The following is a 21,905-nucleotide window of genomic DNA, read 5'->3' as shown; positions in this document are numbered from 1 at the left end:
ACGCAGGATACACGCACACAGACCCATGCCAGTCACACACACAGACACAGGACATTACACACAGATAGAAGGAAAGAACAGGAGGTACCTGGTAGGTGAGCTCCTTGAGGCGTCTCTCGTATTTCCGCATTCCCTTCACGGACTCTACACTTTTTCTTTGTTCAGCCTCTAGCTCGTTCTCCAGCTCCCTCACCTGCAGAGACATTGAATGAAAAATGTTACCAGCTCAAGGTAGTCTCTTCTCCTCTGTGTGACTACAGAGCTGGTCTGCACACTCAGGCAGTGGCACAATCTCAGACACTCACGCGGGCCTCCAGCTTCTGGACTTGCTTCTTGCCGCCCTTCATGGCGATCTGCTCGGCCTCGTCCAGACGGTGCTGCAGGTCCTTGATGGTCTGCTCCATGTTCTTCTTCATGCGCTCCAGGTGAGCGCTGGTGTCCTGCTCCTTCTTCAGCTCCTCTGCCATCATGGCAGCGTCAGTGATGGCCTTCTTGGCCTTCTCCTCTGCATTCCTGCACTCCTGCACAGCATCCTCCACCTCCGTCTGGAGCTGGGATGTGTCGGCCTCCAGCTTCTTCTTCTGGTTGATCAAGCTGGTGTTCTGCCACAGGGAAGGAGGGGTGAGTGTGAGGCTCTACACTTGGAGCCCAAACTGTGTGGAAGAGCCAGCAGGATGACAGTACCTGGGAGTGCAGCAGCTGCACCCTCTCGCTGACGTCCAGCAGCTCCTGCTCTGCCAGCTTGCGGGCTCTCTCTGTCTGCTCCACCACCGAGCGCAGCTCCTCCAGCTCCGCCTGCAGCAGGTTGTTGCGTCTCTCCACAATGGCGATGTTCTCCTTCAGGTCATCGTTGACACGGAGGGAGTCGTCCAGCTGCAGCTGAGCATCCTGGGGGAGGGAGAGAAACACAACAGGTGGATTAACTTCAGTTCTATAAAATGGTAGATCTGCTAATTTGTTTAAAAAGTCTAAAATTATATATATTTCATTTTGAACAAGAACAAAGTTCTTGGATACCAGAGCAACCTCCTACTGTAAACTAGTTCTGAAATCAAATTTTTTTTTTTCTAGTTGAAATGTTTGCATGTCAATAACCTGTATGATATTTTAAGATATCTTGTAAATAATTTTCATTATTATTATATTTTTAATCTCATGGGTGTTAAAAAGCTCATTTATTTTAATATAAACTTGCTTGGGAATAAACTATTTTTTAGTCAGTAATACAGTTTTGGAAGCTCTGGCCTGCAATGTGTAGATACTTCCTGACAAAAAGCCTACAATTGTGTTATCATCTCTTGTCATTTCTCTAACCTAGAAGGGAAAACGGAATACTTACTTTAAGGGCTGCATGGACGTTCTTAAGCTGTTTCTGGGCTTCTGCCGCCTGCCTATTGGCCTGGCTGAGCTGGATCTCCATCTCATTGAGGTCTCCCTCCATCTTCTTCTTCAGCCTCATGGCCTCATTCCTGCTGCGGGTCTCTGCCTCCAGGGATGTCTGCAGGGAGTCCACCACCCTCTGGTGGTTCCTCTTCGCCTGCTCCATCTCCTCATCCTTCTCAGACAGCTTGCGCTCAATATCGGCCTTGATCTGGTTAAACTCCAGCTGGGCTCTCAGGATCTTTCCTTCCTCGTGCTCCAGAGAGGCCTGTCAGAAAACAACGGAAGTTGTTTAACAAGAAGTCAAACAAAGGCAATCACAAAAAAGAATTTGCTATCGTTTCTTAAATATATTTGTGCTAAGATCGCAAACCCTGCCTTTTGATAGAGAACATCCTGAATATCCACCTCTAATGGATTTGCTGTATTTAACAATTGCAGATGCCAAACACGTTCCTTCTCAAATTTCATGATGGTGACAAACCATTAGAATCCATACAGCAAAAATGAGAGGAATGTGTGGATAATTTGCTTCACACTCCTCGTGAGATGAGCTTGGTGTCTATACCAAACTCCCTTTCCTGTTTCCCCACCTCTGCCTCTTCCAGCGCTGCCTGGATCTCAGCCTTATCCTGCTCCAGCTGCTTGCGGAGCTTCTCCAGCTCATGGATACTTTTCCCTGACTCTCCGAGTTGTTCAGTCAGATCGGAGATTTCCTCTGAAGAAACAAGTCATGCAGAATTTCAAAACACAGGCTCATGTTTCAAATTCTGACATACATTGAGAGCTCAGTGTAGACCCTGACCTTGCAGGTTCTTGTTCTCCCTCTTCAGAGTCTCCAGGTGCTCCAGAGACTCCTCATAAGCGTTCTTCAGCTTGAAGAGCTCAGTGCTGAGTGACCTGGCCTCCTTCTGGGAGCCCTCCAGCTCACTCTGTGATTCTTCAAACTTCTGCTTCCACTCGCTCAGGATCTGGGGGGATCAGAACAGACCATTGGAAGCACATTGAACACAGGGGCTTCAGAGAGGCTCATTGAGGTCTCCCTGAGATCACTCAGACCCATGTCCAGTGGTACCTTGTCAAAGTTTCTCTGCTTCTTGTCCAGAGCGGCAGCAGCTGCATTAGACCTCTCCAGATCCACCATCAGATCTTCGATCTCATTCTGCAGACGGTGTTTGGTCTTCTCCAGGGAGGAGCATTTAGCGTTCACAGCCTCCACGGCCTCCTCTGCATCCTGCAGCCTCTGAGCCAGCTTCTTCCTGGGAAGGAGGAAGGCAGACAAGGGAATGATTGAGGCAAGAGGAGCTCCTTAAGCCACAGGCTCAAACACTTCTTCACTTACCACACGCACAGTCGTACAGTCTGCAAACAGACAAACTTTTTGTTCGTCTTATATTCTAATTAAAACATAACGCAAACAAAAAGCTTATCTGTCAGGAGAACAAATGAAACAGCACCTTTTAAACTGCAACTAAATGTTTAGTATCAAATCACACTTATACACATTTTAAATTTTAGAAAGGATACAAACGCAAAGATAAGAAGTAGGTATTGGACATCAGTCCTTACTTTGCATCCTCCAGCTCCTCTGTCCTCTGGATGGCATCAGTCTCGTATTTGGTTCTCCACTGAGCCACTTCAGCATTGGCCTTGGACAGACTGCGCTGCAGCTCAGCCTTGGCCTCCTGCTCCTCCTCATACTGCTCCCTCAGCAGGTCTGCATCATGGCGAGCAGACTGCGTTGCGTGGGCCAGCGCATTCTTCGCCTGAGGACACAGAAACACACAGAGGACATCAGAGTCTGGGCACAGAGTCCTGCTTTAACACACTATGGGGAAAATAGCCAAGTAATTACCTTGACTTCCTCTTCCAGTTGTCTCTTGAGGTCCTCAATCTGCTGGGTGTAGGACTGCTTGCCTCTAGTCAGCTGGGAGACTAGAGACTCCTTCTCTTCCAGCTGCCTGGACAGCTCCCCTAGTATAACAACACAGTGGATAAGAAACTGGACTGTTTCAAGGAGTCTCTTCCAGCTGCCTAGAAGAAGTTCACCTGTGAAAGTAGAAAATATAATATCTTTTTTTTAAAGTGAACATTCAGTAACATTCTTCTAAACTATCCTTACCATTCTCAGTCTGAAGCTTGGCTTTTTGAGTTGAAAAGTCATTGAGAGATCGTTGGCATTCTTCAAACTTGTTTCTATACTCTGAACTTTGGTCTTCCAATGTCCTGCACAATTTCTCCAGGTTTGTCTGTAGAAGATTTATGCATGGTTTGAATTCATAGACTACATTTTGTCAATGCATTTCATCATTTTATTTAAAACATGTAGATTAGCGTTCTGTTTACCTTTGACTTGACTACCATCTCCATGCTGGAGACCACATCATCCAGCTCCAGCCTGAGCTCGCTCTTCTCCTTCTCCAGCTTCTGCTTCACCCTCTGCAGGTTGTCTATCTGCTCGCCAAGGTCTGCCACACTGTCAGCATGTTTCTTCCTCAGTGTGGAGGCAGTGGCCTCATGCTGCAGAGTGGCCTCTTCCAGGTCTCTGCGCAGCTTCAGGAACTCAGCCTCCCTCTTCTTGTTCATCTCGATCTGGGCAGAAGTGGCCCCTCCAGCCTCCTCCAGCCTCTCGCTGATCTCCTCCAGCTCCCGGGACAAGTCTGCCCGCTGTTTCTCCACCTTGGCCCGGGCAGCTCTCTCAGCCTCCAGCTCCTCCTCCAGCTCCTCGATGCGAGCCTGGAAAAGGGAAAATACAATTCTCATATTTCAGCTCTTGACAATGAGCTACAGTCTCACTGAAAATAGAACATGAAGTCACCTGAAGTTCCTTCAGTTTCTTCTGGAGCTGAGCTGCCAGGACCTGTTCATCCTCTATTTTGCTGTTCAGGTGGCTGATCTCAAAGTCTTTCCTGACAAAAACAGTAGTATGACTCATTAAATCATCTTTCTGCAAAATAACCAGATTTAGAAGATTTGTGTTTACTCTTACTTCTTAAGCCTCTCCTCCAGTTGCTGCTTGTCATTCTCCAAGTCCATCACACACTCCTGGGTCAACTTTAAGTCTCCCTCCAGCTTTCTCTTGACTCTTTCAAGGTCCATTCTTATCTTCTTCTCCTGTTCCAGGGACCCTTCAAGCTGATAAAATAAATCACAAGAACCATCTCAATTAAGATCTAATATTTTACAGTGTTTATGAGTCTGCAATTCCTGTTCCTCTGTATGTTGTAAAAAAGAGTTATTCCAAATAAATCTGAGTGACTCACATCATCGACCTGCTGCTCCAGCTTGGCCTTGGCTTTGGTCAGCGTGTTCACTTTGTCCTCCTCACTCTGCAGGTCATCCAGAGCTTGCTGGTGAGCCTCCTGCAGAGCCTTTTTCTCCTTGGTCAGCTTGGCAATGATCTCATCCAGACCTGCCATTTCTTCAGTCAGGTTCTTCACCTGTTAGCACAGAGCAGGAACTCAGCAGACTGTGGGACAGACACACAGACAGAAGAGGAACAGGCAGACACACTGAGAGAGTGCTACAGGCTGACCTTGTTCTCAGTGGCGTGCTTCTCCTTCTCCACTTTGGCCAAGGTGAGCTCCAGATCATCAATGTCCTTCTTCAGCTCAGAGCACTCGTCCTCCAGTTTTCTCTTCTTGGCAGTCAGCTCTGCATTCATCTCCTCCTCATCCTCCAGCCTCTCTGTCAGCTCCTTCGCTTTGGCCTCCAGCTGGATCTTGTTCTTGATCAGCTGGTCACACCGTTCCTCAGCATCACAAAGATTATCTTGTTCCTGTAAAGGAGTTCACCAATTGAGTTACTGTATATGATCAACAGATGTAGCATTTTTCCAACAGTAAATTTCTGATTTCAACTATAGGTTTAAAACATGAATAGGTTAAATACAGCTTGAAGGTAGAGTGTTGTGCACACAACCACCCATCCAAGAATAACTGTCAGGACCCACTTAATTGTTATGGTAGAATATAAACTATTGGTGTGAACTCACAGCCTGAACTTGCAGCTGCAGATCATTCTTTTCTTGGAGAAGAGAGACCATCTTCTCTTCCAGCTCCTTCCTGCGGGCCTCAGATTTGGCGTAGGCCTCTTTGAGCTTCAGGAACTCCTCCTTCATGTTGGCCATCTCCTTCTCGGCTTCAGCAGATCTTAGCAAAGGTTTGATCTTGAAGAAGAGCTTCATCCAGGGCCAGTTCTTCACACTCATGAAGGCTCGGACGTTCCACTGGATCACGAGCAGGGCATCTCTGCAGCAATAAGAAAGCATTCCACTTGTTTTTTTCTGTTATAAATAGTCTGAATCAAGATTTATTACAGTATATATCAATACATGTGACCACCATATGTACCATTGAAGCTTCACATACAGCAGTCATGTGCCATAAACACTAAACAACATATCAGGCATACAGTAAGAAATTGCTTCAATTTAGGAGAATTAAGGGGACATTTAGAGAGTCCAACACCCCTACTCTTGCATGCAGTTCCACAAAATATTCACCAGGACCACTGTTTCACAGTTTCCTTTATTTTAGGACAACAGATTTTGATAGATTGCAGATTGTCATCTGATTTTCACTTAAAGTATTTTTTATATTCAGGTATGACAGGAATGTGTAAATCTTAGAAAAGCAAATCTGTTTTGTATTTATACATTAATAAGCACAATTTATATTAAATACTTGCTAGGCTGCCTGATGGAAGGAATTGACTGTCAATGCCCATGGAATCCCAGAGTCCAAAGGATGCAATAGCACATAAACAAATTCTCCTTCTCCTTTTTCCTAGTATTTTGTAATTATGGAGCTTGTATGTGGACAAGCAATCCTGACCTGCGCTCTACCATCTTCTGGTACTCAATTCTTGAGAGAAGACCACGGGACCTGGCCTGGATAGCAGTGATGATGAGAGACAAGCGTTCATCTCTCATCTCCTCCAGCTGACCCAGCAGACCAGCCTTGAAGAACACCTATTTTAAGGGTAAAATCAAAGGAAGAAAAGTGTGATGTTTCTCAGATGTTGCCTTCCTCATCAAGAAATCTACATAAGTGGATATGAACCCTTGCCTTAGTGTGTCCAAATCTATACTGCTGGTTATCAATATCCAGGGACCCTAAGAGTTTCTCTGCTGCCTTTTTGCTGTCCATGAACTGGCCCTCTGGAATGGCAGAGGGGTTCAGAATACGGTACCTGTGAAAGGATACAGTGTCAAGTGTCACGTTTATACATGTACAAGGAGATAGTGAAGACACTGCTGTCACATTTTACCTCTGTTTGAAGTCTCCGTACAGGATCCTGTTGGGGAAACCCTTTCTGCAGATCCTGATGCCTTCCAGCACACCGTTACAGCGCAGCTGGTGCATCACCAAGGGATTGTCCATGGCTCCTGGTGTCTTGGTCTCATTGGGGATGATACACCGCACAAAGTGAGGGTGGGTGGACCTCAGGTTTGTCATCAGCTTGTTCAGGTTCTCCTGTGCATGGAAATACCTAGTCTGAGACGAAAGCTCGGAAGACTTCTCTAGAAATTTTCAGCTTTGAAGGCTGGAGACAATATCTAGCCTCTAACGTTTAATGCTTTCTTATACCCTTTGAAGAGAAAATGCTGTCTGGAAGGAGGACTCAAGCTCTTTCAACTACTCACCCTGTGGAGAGCAGACACTGTCTGGAAGGAGGAGCCCTTTTTCTTCTTTTCTTTGGTTTTGCCTGTTTCTGCCATGACTGAGCACAAAACAGAAATGAGGGTGGGCCTTCAGAAGCAAAGAGAGAAAGCACACATGACAGAGTTCTTTTGTTCTGTCATATCAAGTATTCACCATCCCTACCTTGATCGGCACTGGCATAGTTGGCAAAGAGCACACTAAGCAACTTGACAGAAGACTTCTGGTACAGCCCCACCACTGTCTCATTCAGGGGGTCCTTGTTCTTCACCAGCCAGCCATTGATGTTGTAGTCCACAGTGCCAGCGTAGTGAACCAAGGCAAAATGGGCCTCTGGTTTCCCCTTGACAATCCTGGGCTTCTGGAAGTTTGCTGATTTGCCTAGATGGTTGTCATACAGCTTGGCTTTAAAGGTAGTATCACTGGCCTTGGGGAACATGCACTCCTCTTCAAGGATGGACATGATACCCATGGGCTGGAATGAGAGATAGACTACAGATGGCAAAGATGCTAGAGCATTTCAGGAGAGCAATCACTGACACCAGTGCTATAGTAACATGACCCACAATAGAGCAGCAATACTCTATGAGGAACTGACAGCCCTACAGAGTATCTACATAAGGTGTGTAGTGCTTGATCTGCAGTGGGCTACCTTGTTTCATAGACACTCAAGACTCAGATTGAAGTTACTTCTTTGTGTTGCTGTGTTCACCACCTGTGTGAACCTGCAGTGCCTCTGTGCTCTCATGTGACTGACAAACCTTCTCAATGAGGTCAATGCAGGCCTGCAGGTCCATGCCGAAGTCAATGAACTCCCATTCGATCCCCTCCTTCTTGTACTCCTCCTGCTCCAGCACGAACATGTGGTGGTTGAAGAACTGCTGCAGCTTCTCGTTGGTGAAGTTAATGCACAGCTGCTCAAAGGTGTTGAACTGCAAGAGACATTGGGAATCCTGGTGTTTTAAGAGGTCAATTAAATAAAACTTAGAAATATATAATAATAAATGAAAATTCTGAATATTTCCTCACAGGAAAGAGCGGAAGAACCCTTCTTCAAATCCAAAACTGTGTCAGAAATTTGTCCCAATAATGTACAGTATGCCAGTATATGTAAATTTTTCCTTCTGTTCCATTAGTCGTTAGAAACAGTGTATTTCCCTGATATATCTTGAAAACACAATGAATATTACTGTATGTAGCTTTAAGATGATTTTGGATGAATACATCAGCACTAAGAATAGATCTCCCCTTTCTTAAAGAGCCGTTATCTACTCATTTTCAAAGTCAGAAAAATACACCCACCTCAAAGATCTCGAACCCGGCGATGTCCAGCACACCGATGAAGTACTGGCGGGGCTGTTTTGTCTCCAGAGTCTGGTTGATTCTCATCACCATCCACAGGAACATCCTCTCATACACTGCCTTCGCCAGGGCGCCAACAGCATAGTTCACCTGTAAGCCAAGAGAATACCCATCATTCAGTCCTCCACTCAGCTGCCCAGACGTGCACAAAAAGCCATTCAATAGCTGTGTTAGATCCTAATGACTGCAAGAGAAGACAAATATGTATAAAGTATTTCCCTTCATGTGGTTTTCCAAACCCTTCCCCCCCCTTACTATTGCAGGAAAGTGAGCTAGAGAGTTTGCCACGAGGGAGTAGACGGGCAGGAGGGGAGAATACGGGAGAGACACAGTATACGACAGGATCCGAGGCGTATATGTACAGGTGTAGGTTAGTGGAAGTGTGCAATATTAGGATGTAACCTTCCCCCCCAGTGTCTGTTATAACTTACAGTATGTTCCATAGTTATGGCAAACAGTTTTTAATGGGTTCTGCGTTCTGGGTTCAAGACAAGAATGAAAAAAATAGACTGTAAACCAGGGGATGGCATTTGGCTTATCTGGCTCATTTTGCACCAGTAGTTAAAATAATTGTAAATTCATTTAGCCATTTCTTGAAGGATTGAGGAGTCTGTGCCTTAACTGCCTGGCTAGGAAGCCTGTTTTAAACACCCATAACTCTTGGCATAAAGAAGTATTTGCTCTTCTTGTTGCTCTTCTCTGAACAGTTTCTAAGGCTGTAAATATCCTTACAGGAGACAGCAGGACTGTAGCAGTAACCCTGTGACATTAGTTCATAGACTCACTTGCTGGACATTCTGCCCCTTGGTCACCCACTCGTTCCCCACTTTGACCCTGGGGTGACACAGACCCTTCAGGAGGTCAGCAGAGTTCAGGCCCATCAGGTAAGCGGATTTGTCTGCCTCTTTGCATGTGAGGAGAGGAAAACAAGGTCAATGAAAGTGGTGTCTTTAGGCATGAGCTCTTGGGTGCTTCAGACATAGCAAGCAAAGCAGTGAGCAAGATGAAGGAACACCTGAACTAGTTGCCTGTGTACTTTATATGTTTCTAAGGTGTTGAGTGTCTTGGGTTATCTTCAAAGGGTTAGGAACATCTCTGGTTAGGAAGGCATCTGCCTTTCAAAGAGTACACTATATTCTGAGTGTTTCAGAAGAGGTTTCATACTGTTTGCTGTATGAACAAGAAATTGCATTCTGCTACTGAGGGCTAGGGAGAGCATAACAGACAATGGTGATCACTCTTGCTGCACCACAGAAGATTCTGGTAACACAAATTACTGAAAAAGGCCACCCAGACACAGCATTTTGCCAGCTGAAGTCACTTGGAATCCACTGCGGATCCATTCCTCCAATGACATCAGAGGAATGAATCAACACTAGCGATTCAACTGACTTCACCACCAGTGGAAGTAATGACAGATACCATGATTAAATGCTATGGTAAATCCACCACAGCTTGCTCAATCCTTGACCAAATTCCAGATGAATTACTTGGTATCTCCTAAGGTATACAAAATATGCCAGGGAGCAAGAGGCAGCCAGACCTACCCTCAGTGCCATCAGGCTCTGCCTGCTCCTCTCGCTGCTTCTGCTTGAACTTCATGTTGCCGTAGTGCATGATGGCTCCAGTCATCTTGTAGATGCTGTTTTTCTCTTCCTGAGTGAAGCCCAGCACATCGAAGGCATTCTGCAGGAGTGATAGAGAAAACCAGTTTAAGGTTTTGCAGCGTCTGCAGATTCAAATGTCATCCCTGGCTCCAGAGGACAAATTAAAATATAACAAGCAAGAGGAGGAGAAGATTGCTTAGCTTCAACATTTCTGCTTTATCATTTCATATCACTAACATACCTCTTTGGATACATAAAAAATCTTTCTCCTGGCATTTATTTAAAGGTTATGTACTTTGTCTACAGTGAGTATGATGTTTGCATATCCTTGAATCATTTGTAGAAATTGCTGCGGGTGCACTACACGTTCCTCATTAGGTGACCACAGAATAAATTCAGTTTGTTAAACAGGGTGCTGTGTTGGTGCAGAAAGTGTTGGTACCCCTGATGGAAAGGCTAAATGGGCAGACTGGCGCTGTCGTGAATGTGGAACAATCACAGTGTAAGGATTTGGCCACCTACTTCGAATTTAGGGATGTCTCCCCTAGCCGTATTGGTTTGTAACTGAGTGTATAGGCTGATTCCACTGTGTTATTCTGAGTCTAAAGATGAGATGACAGGAAACTAAGCAACACTCCTGAAAGACTGGCAATTAATGAACTCTGGGTGGACAGGCAGAACAGTAATGCACTCGACTTTAAAAGTAATACTTTTAGCCTAAAACCCAAGTGCAGAGAGTGTGCCAGCTAGATGAGCACTGGGAGGACGATTCCTCACTGTGTACACATATGAACATCTGGTGAGGGGCTATGCTTGTGATGGAGGAGAGTGCTTACATCAGTGGCCATCAGCTCCTCTGCATCATCAATAGAGGGCACAGTGGTCTCCCCCTGTGAGATGAAGGCATAATCGTAGGGGTTGTTGGTCACCAGAAGCATTTCTGTAATGGAAAGACAGGAAATCAGGCATGTGGTGACAGAGTGTGACATACACCTGGGAGAGCAAGGCAGTCAGTACTTAGATATCTCCCACCTTCCATTTGTGTTTTTCACACCGCACTGTTGTCATTGATGTGTTTAGCTGAGCCGCACAGCATCAAGACTTCATTCTAATCTGCTTTCAGCAGGGTCTGTAACTCCCACCCTGATGAGAGTGGGAACAGGAGACGCCCTGAACTGTCATTTATACCAATGGCAGTCAGGAATGGGGCTGCATGTACTCACCCAGCAGCTCTGGCTTCTTCTGGGACAGGATCTGGTAGAAGATGTGATAGTCTCTCTCAGACCTGAGCTGGAAGATCACTCGAGACTTCTCCAGCAAGTCTGAGAGAGAAGACAGAGGGAGAGGAACGTGAGAGAGAGCAGAGTGTTATGTCAGCACACAGCGTGCATTTGTGTAGCGTAACACAGAGAAAGCAGAGATGATGGACATAGCAGATAGAGGTGAAAAACCAAACTGTGCACTGGCCCTTCATTCCCTCCCTGAAGATGACACATGACGTTTTGTGACCCATAGGGCTGCTTGTGGAGAGGCGAATGCATCTGGAGTGACCCAATTCGGAATATGAATTACTGTGGGCAACCACATCTGGACTCCCCAGGAGCTGCGGCTAACAAACATCTTCATAAGAACAGGGGAATACTTTAGGAGGCCATTCAACCTGTCTTGCTCTTTTATAGCTGAATGAACTAAGAATGCCATCAATCCATGTCTTAAATGATCCAGCTGAGGCACTGTCAACCACATGACTGGGGAGTTGCTTCCAGATTCCCACCATCCTCTGTGAAACAAAGTGTTTTTTGTTGGCAGAACTGAAATGTTCTAGGTTTAATTTTTACTTCACTGGTCCTTGTACTTCTGCCAATCTTAAAGATTCTTAAACATTGAATTAAAGTTCCCATGTAATGTCACTCTGGCTGCTCTCTTTTGTGCTGTCTCTAGAACAGCAGAATCTTTTCTGTTTCATTCTGCTGTGAATTGCTGATTGCTCAGCCATTGTTCCAGGTTTTACCAGCATATCAAACTGCCTATTCAGCTGATGCCAAATTTTAGACTCTAGTGGACAATATGTCTGACCCATTGGCCTCCCTGCCATCCAAGAGCCCCATTGAACCCACGTTTTATTACATTTTCATTTCAGCATTCAACAGTACCTTTGGAGTCTAACAGACTGTAATGTGGAAGGGATTACTAGGGAAATATGAGTTTCGCTATTGTCCTCATTTGGAGGAGGGGATCCTCACACAAGAACGCTTGATCGGAGCAAGATAAGGACTTACAGGTCTCAATGTCTGCGGATGCCAGCTTCCCCCTGGCTCCAAAGTGGATTCGGATGAATTTGCCCTGAAAGTCAGAACAGCGTCACTGAACTTGTCAGGCTCCTCCTGCAACTGGGCCTCAGAGATGGCCTGTCTGAAAACATGTTTTTTTCCTGTTTCAATAACTTTCTCTCCCACTGTACTGCAAGACCTCAGTTAAAGCGAACCCGGGCAGCTCTGTCTTGGTTAACACTCTACGATTAAATATTCATTTAAAATATAAAATATGTGAGTGAAGTAATAAAGAATTTACTGTACAGTATGTACATCCATCCATTTTCTAACCACACCAGTCACTTCAGTCACTTTGCCTGTCTAGGCAAGCAACAGGCCCAAGGCAGGATGCACCCTGGCCGGGACGCCAGTCCATTGCAGGGCAGCCGCACAGACACACAAACTGGCTCCAGGGCCAGGCAGTCAGGAATGGGGTCTCCAAAAACCAATTAACCCACCAGCATGTCTTTGGACTGTGGGAGGAAACTGGAGCACCTGGAGGAAGCCCATGCAAACACAGCAAGAGCATATAAACTCCACACAGACAGCACCCCAGGAACTGAACCCAGGGCCCCAGTGCTGCAAGGCAGCACTGCTATCCACTTCGCCACCATAAATATAAATTTAAGAAATGAAATATGTAATGTAATGAACACTTTACTGCACTGTATATACATAAACACAGTATAAAAGCTCAGCATGTTTATATTTTTATTGACATGCAAATATATAATCCAGGCAGGATGGAAATCACTTGCTGTCTTGTCGATTTAAAGACACAGAAGCCAGGATTAACCCTGGCCCCATGAGCCTGTATGATTTGGATATGGAAATGACCTACATAATCCAGGCAATTGTATAGAGTTTCTACGCATTATATAAAATGATAAGTTTGAAATATAGTCATTGTTTATTTAAAGAGCTTGTCAAACTTCGGGCTGAGCAAGACAACGAGGGAGAAGAGACTGGAGAAGAGGAGAAATTCCTTAGCACACAAACAGTAAAGGGCCGCTTTAGAGATCTGGGCAAGGAAATTCACTTCCTCCCGGACAGCAACTTGGGTATGGAGCGCCGCTCGCAGCAGCAGAGAACACAATCCTGCGAGGTTTCACGGTCGATGAGCAGCTGCTGTCAGGGTGAAGTAAAACACCAGCTTTGCTGATTAAGAATAAGCTACTCTTGGCCTGCCCACCCAGCGGCAGCTCCTCTTCCTCAGCTTCCTCCACAGCTCCCTGAACAAACTGCAAGCTGTGAGTGTTGATGGATTGTCTACTGTATTCTCGTACTTCATATCTGTGTATATTTTATTTAACTGTACCAGTAATGCGGTGTACTTATAGTGACACTCAAGGAAGTGTTTGTAGGTAACTTATGATGATGCGTGGAACACATGAACTCTCTGTAGGAGCCATGTTAGAATGACCCTGGGTAAACCCTCTTTTTGGTTAACATTTTGACCTCTGGAGCCAAGCTTTAGCCTTGCTAACCAAAGTACTACAGTATCTTCATAACTCTATGTCTTCAAGCTAACGGTATGTGTTCATAACCCATTCCCCACCTGTCCTCATAAATCAACAAGAGAACAACATAAGAAAGATTACAAACTGAGGCCATTCTGCCCTTGTTCATTGATAGCTTGATGTTTGTTAATCCTAGGATCTCATTGAGATTCTTGAAAGTTCATTTGAAGATCACAAAATATTCTTTGAAATCCTCTAGGAAATGGCTAGATGATATTTTAGGATCCAAATAAGCTATTATCATCTGGGATCCTAAATGAAGTGTTCCAACATTCACTTTTTGACTTTGGACCACCAACTTGTACTTGTCCTCCTTTTTAAAACTGGCCATGGTAGAAAAGGCTATAAGGACATGTGACAGCAACAGGAAACTGAGAAGGAGTAACTGACCAGGAGAAGCCCAGTGGGACTGTTGTGGTTTGCTCTGTCCTTAGAGTGGGTTCACAGAATAATGGTTCTGAGATTGGTCAAGAGAAGAATGGCAGCCCTGCACTATTCCAGTTCCTTATGATTGTGCTTAAAGGTACGGGCTGCTTCCATGCCTTGCTCTCTGAAGCAGCAGAGGGGCTACTCACGAATCGCGAGGAGTTGTCGTTCCTCACAGTCTTGGCATTGCCAAAGGCCTCCAGCGCTGGGTTGGCCTGGATGATTTGATCCTCCAGGGTCCCCTGGAACGGGACACAAGTTCAGGGTCAGCACACATACCCTCTACATGGACTTCTAAAACATAAACACTGCCCCTCTCTAAAAACAACCCATCTTAAGACCCAGAAATCCAAGTTAATCACTTCACTGTTGGGCCATGGAAACCTTCTTGTCATTCTGATTATTTTTAGTTCTTTGGTTTCCCCTCTAGAAGTTTAACGGTAGCATGACTGTTAGATGAAAATATGCTTCTAAAGAAAGCGGTGACTGAAGGAATGTAATGCTTATGGCTGGAGACTTGTTCCAGGTTGTGACAACTGCGGCATTCCACTCCATAGAAGCGACCAGGACTAATCTACTTTTAGTCTATAAGCCCTGTCAGTGCTGCGAAGTGGTGCCTGCTGTACACCCACATACAATCTGTGTGCACCATGTAGATTTGACATTCATTTATCAGGTCTGTCCACAGTTTTTTGTCAAAAAAACAGATGTCGATGAGCTCTCACTCTCCTGTCAGGCACTGTTCAGTTCTAAATGCAGTGATGTCAGTGAGTCACAGCGGTAAATGCAGTGATGTCAGTGAATCACAGTGGTACTGTAAATACAGTGATGTCAGTGAGTCACAGCAGTAAATTCAGTGATGCCAATGAATCACAGCGGTAAATGCAGTGATGCCAGTGAATCACAGCGGTAAATGCAGTGATGTCAGTGAATCACAGCGATAAATGCAGTGATGCCAGTGAATCACAGCGGTAAATGCAGTGATGCCAGTGAGTCACAGTGGTAAATGCAGTGATGCCAGTGAGTCACAGCGGTAAATGCAGTGATGCCAGTGAATCACAGTGGTAAATGCAGTGATGCCAGTGAATCACAGTGGTAAATGCAGTGATGCCAGTGAATCACAGCGGTAAATGCAGTGATGCCAGTGAGTCACAGTGGTAAATGCAGTGATGCCAGTGAATCACAGTGGTAAATGCAGTGATGCCAGTGAGTCACAGTGGTAAATGCAGTGATGTCAGTGAATCACAGTGGTAAATGCAGTGATGTCAGTGAATCACAGTGGTAAATGTAGTGATGCCAGTGAGTCACAGCGGTAAATGTAGGGGTCTAGGAGAGTGTGATGGACAACACTGACCTTGTTAGCAGCTGCTGAGTCCTTTTTTCCCCCTGCTGCTGCAATGCTGGCGAAGTACTGAATGACCCTCTTGGTGTTCACAGTCTTCCCAGCACCGGATTCTCCACTGGGGAAAAAATAAGACTCGGCATTGTCTGGTCATTGTTTTCCTTTAGGATGCTTTCTGAATGTACATTCTGAATTAAAATGTTAATATTAATGCCTTGCATTGGCCTCAAGAGGAATACTCCACAGATCTCAATCCTGTTGGAAACTAGAGAAACTGATGGACTGTGCGTGCCCATCCCACACACCATTACTCCTCATTACAGCCTGGACAGCCTGAAGGTGATTAAATTATAATTATAAATATATCAAAACCTTTCAGAACACATGCCCACTTCTGTTTCAGCTTTTCAAGCTCTTTTTGCTGCTTGCAGAGGCCAAACACATTATTTGTTGAGGGGGGTTCCTAATATTTCGGCCAGTTAGAGCATGACCTATTGTGAAGACATCTATGCACATTCCTAATTGCCCTATGCCCTCATAAAGATCATGAGAAAAACAGAAAGGCGTTTTGCGTAGTGACACCGACTTCTACTGCTGATCACACGTGAAAGGAGAGTGGCAGCTCACGAGATCACTTAAAGTGGAAAGGAACCTCCTGAAGACTTGTCATCACTGTACAACATGCCTTTACTCTTCCCCTCTCTTCCTGCGTTTTCAACCTACAGCTGCACATTGTTTCCAGCACCAGTCACTGATTGTATGGAAAAGCACTTGCTGACAATCTGCTGACAAGTGCAGAGTAGTGTCTGCGGCGCAGGACACCTGACTGCAGGAAAGCAGATTCGAGCACCAGCTTGTACCCTTGAGCAAGGTGCTGTGCGTGCTTCAGGCCACCCAGGTACCACCCATGTACCACTGTAACTGACTCTGGTCAAAGGTGCCTGCCAAATAATTTAATTTAAGAATGAACTTGATAACTTAATTTATCCTGGCACCTACCATCACAAGATATTGCTCGCAATTAAACCGCCCTGTGTTTTAAGGGAATGAGGGTTTGATTTGGAGTCCAAACAGAATGGCGCGGCTTGGGTCGCGTGTCTTGAAGTGACCTTTTGTTCCTTCTCTGTGTCGGGCCAACAACACAGAGAACAGGAGAGTGTGGGTGGACAGTTTACAAAACAGAGCTGCATTCGACAACCTTTTCATTTCTTTCTTCTGCAGGGGACAGAGATGTTATCCTGGAATTTGGCATCATGGCGTCATCCGTTCAATGATGGAAGCATCAGTGAATTTCCTTGAGGAAAACCGGAGCCTCTTTTCCCCTTTAGAGCTGAGAGGTGAGCGAGTGAGCTGTTATTAAAAAGGTTTATTTCTGATGAGACTTGGATTATACTCACGTAATCAGGATGGACTGGTTCTCTCTGTCTGAAATGGAGTAAAAACATTATTATTATTATTATTATTATTATTATTACAGTTGTAAATGAAATCCCCAGCCAGTGCTCTTAACAACAGCAGAGCAGGCAGTTTAGTCTAAAGCGTTCTGCGGAGTGGTCAGATGAACACATGCAACACCTTCCTGCCAGCAAAACTCACAGACGGACCCAACACGTCAGGCAAAGCCAAGCACACACTGGCTTGACAATATTTCATGGTGAGGCCAGGGACACTCTCCCTCACAGGAACTGGTCGCTCCAAGCCCTGAACTGGAGTGAGTCTTCTTCCAGCTGTGCTGCCTGACCTCTCCACCTCGTGGGAATCGCTCACAGGCTGGTCCCCCCACCCACCCCCACTGCATTTGGTCTGTGCATTCAAGTACGCCACCTGCACCTCCTCCCCAGAATACTGCTTCCGACGACAGGCAGTGGCTCCAGTGCCTTGCCAGTCAGCCTACACAATGATTCTTGCAAAGCCCAGCTTACCCGTCAGCATGTTCTGATAGGCGTTGTCAGAGATGGAGTAGATGTGAGGAGGAGCTTCAGTCCTCTTCTTGCCTCTGTAGGCATTGACCACCTCTGCATTGTACACAGGCAGCCACTTGTAGGGGTTGACGGTGACGCAGAACAGCCCAGAGTAGGTCTGCGGGAGAGAGGCAGTGGTCAGGATCTCCCCTCCCTCCAGCCTGTCTGTGTGAAGAGGGGTGAAGGGTGCACTCTACTCACGTAGATCATCCAGGCTGCGTAACGCTCTTTGAGGTTGTACAGCACAGCGGGCTCGTGCAGGAATGTCAGCATGGCCATGTCTTCGATTTTATCGAACTTGGGCGGGTTCTGTTGGAGGACCTGACTGTCTTTCACTGTGACAGTCTGGAAAAACAAAGGAGACACTGATCTACTGCCACACCAAGACTTAAACACTTACACACTGTTACCCCAACACATAGGCTCTGAGACACACTGACATGCCAAGACTCCTGCCCTGAGCATTTCCCACACCGAGACACTGAGGCCTGAGCCCCTGGGACATTTCCCACACCAAGACACTGAGGCCTGAGCCCTTGGAGACATTTCCACACCAAGACACAATACCTGAGACAAAGACATACGGAAACTGAGACACATTTATGCACTGAGACAAAAACACTGAGGCTCCAAAACATTCTCCAAAACGGAGATCCACTGACTTTTAAACTCAGTGACACAGTGACTGACACACTTGTCAATCCAGACAGCCTGGCAAGATGACCCTGATGCACACACAGCCCTCACCTTCCCGTGGTAGGTCTCAGCAGTGACCTTATCTCCTTCACGGTTTGTGATAGTTGCCTTCACAAACTCCTCCACGGGGTCGGGTACGAAGCACTGCTTCTTCATGTCGAAGGGGCGAGTCTGCGCCTCCAGACGCTCCCTGTCTGACTTGCGCAGGTAGGGGGCGGCGGCCCCAAACTCCGCCATCTCAGCGTCTCCCATGGCTGCTCTGAAAGCAGACACATTGTGAAAAAATTGTCAGCAAACAGAGATGTGAACCCAACTGTCACTCCCACGCTTTCAGTGTGCCTCCTGTCCCGTCGCTTGTGTTTAGTACTGGAGGATTCTCTGTTATTTCCTTTCTCTGTCACTGTGTCTCCCGTCCTGTTGTGTGTGTTTATCACTGAGGGCTTCTCTGTGATCTCCTCTCTCTCACTGTGTCTCCTGTCCTGTTGTGTGCTTATTACTGAGGGATTCTCTGTGATCTCCTCTCTCTCACTGTGTCTCCTGTCCTGTTGTGTGTGTTTATTACTGAGGGCTTCTCTGTGATCTCCTCTCTCTCACTGTGTCTAATGTCCTGTTGTGTGTGTTTATTACTGAAGGATTCTCTGTGATCTCCTCTCTCTCACTGTGTCTCCTGTCCTGTTGTGTGCTTATTACTGAGGGATTCTCTGTGATCTCCTCTCTCTCACTGTGTCTCCTGTCCTGTTGTGTGTGTTTATTACTGAGGGCTTCTCTGTGATCTCCTCTCTCTCACTGTGTCTCCTGTCCTGTTGTGTGTTTATTACTGAAGGATTCTCTGTGATCTCCTCTCTCTCACTGTGTCTCCTGTCCTGTTGTGTGTTTATTACTGAGGGCTTCTCTGTGATCTCCTCTCTCTCTCACTGTGTCTCCTGTCCTGTTGTGTGTGTTTATTACTGAGGGCTTCTCTGTGATCTCCTCTCTCTCTCACTGTGTCTCCTGTCCTGTTGTGTGTGTTTATTACTGAGGGATTTTCTGTGATCTCCTCTCTCTCTCACTAATTCTCCTGTCCTGTTGTGTGTGTTAATTACTGAGGGATTCTCTGTGATCTCCTCTTTCTCACCGTGCCTCCTGTCCTGTTTTAATGTGTATTACTAAGGGATTCTCTGTTGACTTGTATGAGGCTGTACCCTGCTGCACATTGCCATACAGTACAGCAGAGAGGAACAGAGTGTATTTTTACAGAATATTATACAGTATTATAGAGCACAGAGAACGAGACCTGTGTGATCTGTTTCATCCTGAAATTTAAAGAGCAGAAATCCTTCCATTTCATCAAACCAAAAGCTGGCCCTGGCTCAGGCCCTCTGTTGGCAAGTCCTAAATTCAGTATCAAGACTATAATAATCAGCCTCCAAGACCCATTTTTAAACATGGTCACGTCACCTGTGTCTGGCTTCTGTCCACATGCGAGACAAGCAAGGCGGACTGACCTGCAGGCTGAACTGTCACTTCAGGAGGGAAGGAAGCTTGTCAGGCAAAATACCTGGAGAGAGACGAGAACAGAGGAAGGGGTCAGAGAGACCCCGCCGCTCACACCAGCTGGCTGAAAGCTCTCCTGCTTCGTTTCTACATGCCGGTAGCATCCGAAACCCTGCCGTGCGAGCAACTCATAGTTAGAAACATTTCTCCAAATATGTCGCTGTGTGGGCTCTAGCCTTCGGATCGCTGACTGTCTCAATATTGCGTATCTCACACCGCCTCTCGCACACTTCTCTCGTCTGTTTACAGGACCCCGTCCTCAGCCTCAGAGGCACGCACGCCCCTGTGAGCACAAACACACACGCCTGTCCGTATCCCTGCCCTTCCCATTAACATCCCATTGACTCCAGTTCCATTTTTACTTACTATTCCAAAAACCATTTAAATGAAAAAGAAGGGTAACGACCTGAACACTAATTTTAGTTTCATGTTTAAATGTAAAAGAAGAAGCCCATCGGTCTATAAACATGTCAGGGAGACCTGTCTAAAGGCACACCTTGTCTCCCACAGACATTCACTGAAACCTTTTAACTTTGATGTCAAACCAAACCCCCTACTGCCTCCTATCTCACCCACTCTTGGATCGGCTGTCCTGACACTAATGTCTCCAATAGAACAGACTCGGTGACAGAGCCCGTGCACATTCATATCAGTACAGGCAAGTACAGTACATTCACAAAGGCAGAGTCTCATGCAGTATAAGTATACACAGAGACCGTGACTGTGACAGTGAGTGCCATAGACTCAGGCAGGAGCAGAGAGACAAACAGACCAACAGATGATAACAGATGACAATCAGGCTCAGTTAGAGATACAGAGATGGACAGACTGAGAGACAATCACAAGGGGAGATTGTTTGACAGATAACTGACAGTGACAGCGAGTGACAAACAAGCAGACACAAAGACATACAGTGAGAGTTGGTTGGTGACAGACAGTGAGAATCTCAACATTGTGTCAGACACAGAAAGATGGACAGCAAGCAGTACATCAGAAATATATGATAGATAGGTACCAATGACTCAAACACAGATGGACACAATGACAGACAACAAGCAGCAGTCAATCAGACGCAGATGGACACACTGACAACAAGCACCAGTCAATCAGACACAGATGGACACAATGACAGACGAAGAGCACCAGTCAATCAGACACAGATGGACACACTGACAACAAGCACCAGTCAATCAGACACAGATGGACACAATGACAGACAAAGAGCACCAGTCAATCAGACACAGATGGACACAATGACAGACGAAGAGCACCAGTCAATCAGACACAGATGGACACAATGACAGATGAAGAGCACCAGTGAATAAGACACAGATGGACACACTGACAGAGAGAACCAGTACGTCAGGCACAGATGGACACAATGACAGACAAAGAGCACCAGTCAATCAGACACAGATGGACACAATGACAGATGAAAAGCACCAGTCAATCAGACACAGATGGACACAATGACAGAGAGAACCAGTACATCAGACACAGATGGACACAATGACAGACGAAGAGCACCAGTCAATAAGACACAGATGGACACAATGACAGACGAAGAGGACCAGTCAATCAGACACAGATGGACACACTGACAGAGAGCACCAGTCAATCAGACACAGATGGACACAATGACAGACAACAAGCACCAGTCAATCAGACACAGATGGACACACTGACAACAAGCACCAGTCAATCAGACACAGATGGACACAATGACAGACGAAGAGCACGTCAATCAGACACAGATGGACACACTGACAGAGAGTACCAGTCAATCAGACACAGATGGATACAATGACAGACAACAAGCACCAGTCAATTAGATACAGATGGACACACTGACAGACAGACAATAAGAGACAATCGGTCAGACACAGATGGACACAGGGGCAGACAGACAATAAACGACACAGATGGACACAATGGGGGGGTGACATCGTACCGCAGTCTGGCAGGCTGGAGAAGTCAAGGCTCTCACTGACCAGGGACAGCTTTATACCTTCGACCGCCCTCCCTATAAGGCCAAGGACAATGGCCTTGGAACAGTCCGATACCCCCTCCCGGCTCTGACCTGCTGGCACTTACCTCAAGGAC

The 21,905-nt window shown here is 46.1% G+C and overlaps 1 protein-coding gene and 2 long non-coding RNA genes across 4 annotated transcripts in view; 2 read left to right on the top strand and 1 right to left on the bottom strand.

Annotated features, from left to right (window-relative positions):
* Positions 1-6,309, top strand: part of LOC148834135 (uncharacterized) — a 16,064-nt gene extending 9,755 nt beyond the window's left edge. Inside the window, exon 4 of the long non-coding RNA XR_016091077.1 lies at positions 6,172-6,309. This is a non-coding gene — a long non-coding RNA (uncharacterized LOC148834135). The remainder of the gene's footprint in view (positions 1-6,171) is intronic.
* LOC148834133 (myosin-7-like) overlaps positions 1-21,905 on the bottom strand; it is a 23,504-nt gene extending 1,599 nt beyond the window's left edge. The window contains exons 1-36 of one of the 2 annotated variants that reach the window (XM_088916679.1): positions 21,754-21,905; positions 19,754-19,806; positions 18,321-18,528; positions 17,775-17,918; positions 17,535-17,691; positions 17,010-17,037; positions 15,625-15,730; positions 14,420-14,512; positions 12,292-12,355; positions 11,236-11,334; positions 10,849-10,952; positions 9,953-10,091; positions 9,191-9,309; positions 8,346-8,495; positions 7,805-7,975; positions 7,209-7,518; positions 7,028-7,104; positions 6,652-6,857; positions 6,450-6,573; positions 6,216-6,352; positions 5,375-5,630; positions 4,916-5,158; positions 4,644-4,820; positions 4,370-4,515; positions 4,199-4,289; positions 3,727-4,116; positions 3,503-3,629; positions 3,236-3,354; positions 2,950-3,146; positions 2,456-2,639; positions 2,186-2,351; positions 1,974-2,098; positions 1,340-1,648; positions 685-888; positions 306-602; positions 89-193 (exon numbers count right to left, since the gene is read on the bottom strand). In XM_088916679.1, coding sequence (XP_088772805.1) covers positions 89-193; positions 306-602; positions 685-888; positions 1,340-1,648; positions 1,974-2,098; positions 2,186-2,351; positions 2,456-2,639; positions 2,950-3,146; positions 3,236-3,354; positions 3,503-3,629; positions 3,727-4,116; positions 4,199-4,289; positions 4,370-4,515; positions 4,644-4,820; positions 4,916-5,158; positions 5,375-5,630; positions 6,216-6,352; positions 6,450-6,573; positions 6,652-6,857; positions 7,028-7,104; positions 7,209-7,518; positions 7,805-7,975; positions 8,346-8,495; positions 9,191-9,309; positions 9,953-10,091; positions 10,849-10,952; positions 11,236-11,334; positions 12,292-12,355; positions 14,420-14,512; positions 15,625-15,730; positions 17,010-17,037; positions 17,535-17,691; positions 17,775-17,918; positions 18,321-18,521 — 5,565 coding nt within the window. In that variant the 5' untranslated portion in view covers positions 18,522-18,528; positions 19,754-19,806; positions 21,754-21,905. The remainder of the gene's footprint in view (positions 1-88; positions 194-305; positions 603-684; positions 889-1,339; positions 1,649-1,973; positions 2,099-2,185; positions 2,352-2,455; positions 2,640-2,949; positions 3,147-3,235; positions 3,355-3,502; positions 3,630-3,726; positions 4,117-4,198; positions 4,290-4,369; positions 4,516-4,643; positions 4,821-4,915; positions 5,159-5,374; positions 5,631-6,215; positions 6,353-6,449; positions 6,574-6,651; positions 6,858-7,027; positions 7,105-7,208; positions 7,519-7,804; positions 7,976-8,345; positions 8,496-9,190; positions 9,310-9,952; positions 10,092-10,848; positions 10,953-11,235; positions 11,335-12,291; positions 12,356-14,419; positions 14,513-15,624; positions 15,731-17,009; positions 17,038-17,534; positions 17,692-17,774; positions 17,919-18,320; positions 18,529-19,753; positions 19,807-21,753) is intronic. The other variant, XM_088916680.1, reaches the window with a different exon arrangement.
* On the top strand, positions 9,153-11,922 carry LOC148834134 (uncharacterized). The gene is made up of 2 exons (XR_016091076.1): positions 9,153-9,289; positions 11,528-11,922. It is a non-coding gene; the product is annotated as an uncharacterized LOC148834134 (long non-coding RNA).

Source organism: Atractosteus spatula, chromosome 5, assembly GCF_055471065.1.
Source record: "Atractosteus spatula isolate fAtrSpa1 chromosome 5, fAtrSpa1.hap1, whole genome shotgun sequence".
NCBI lineage: Eukaryota > Metazoa > Chordata > Actinopteri > Semionotiformes > Lepisosteidae > Atractosteus > Atractosteus spatula.
This window is presented reverse-complemented; position numbering and strand designations above follow the sequence as displayed.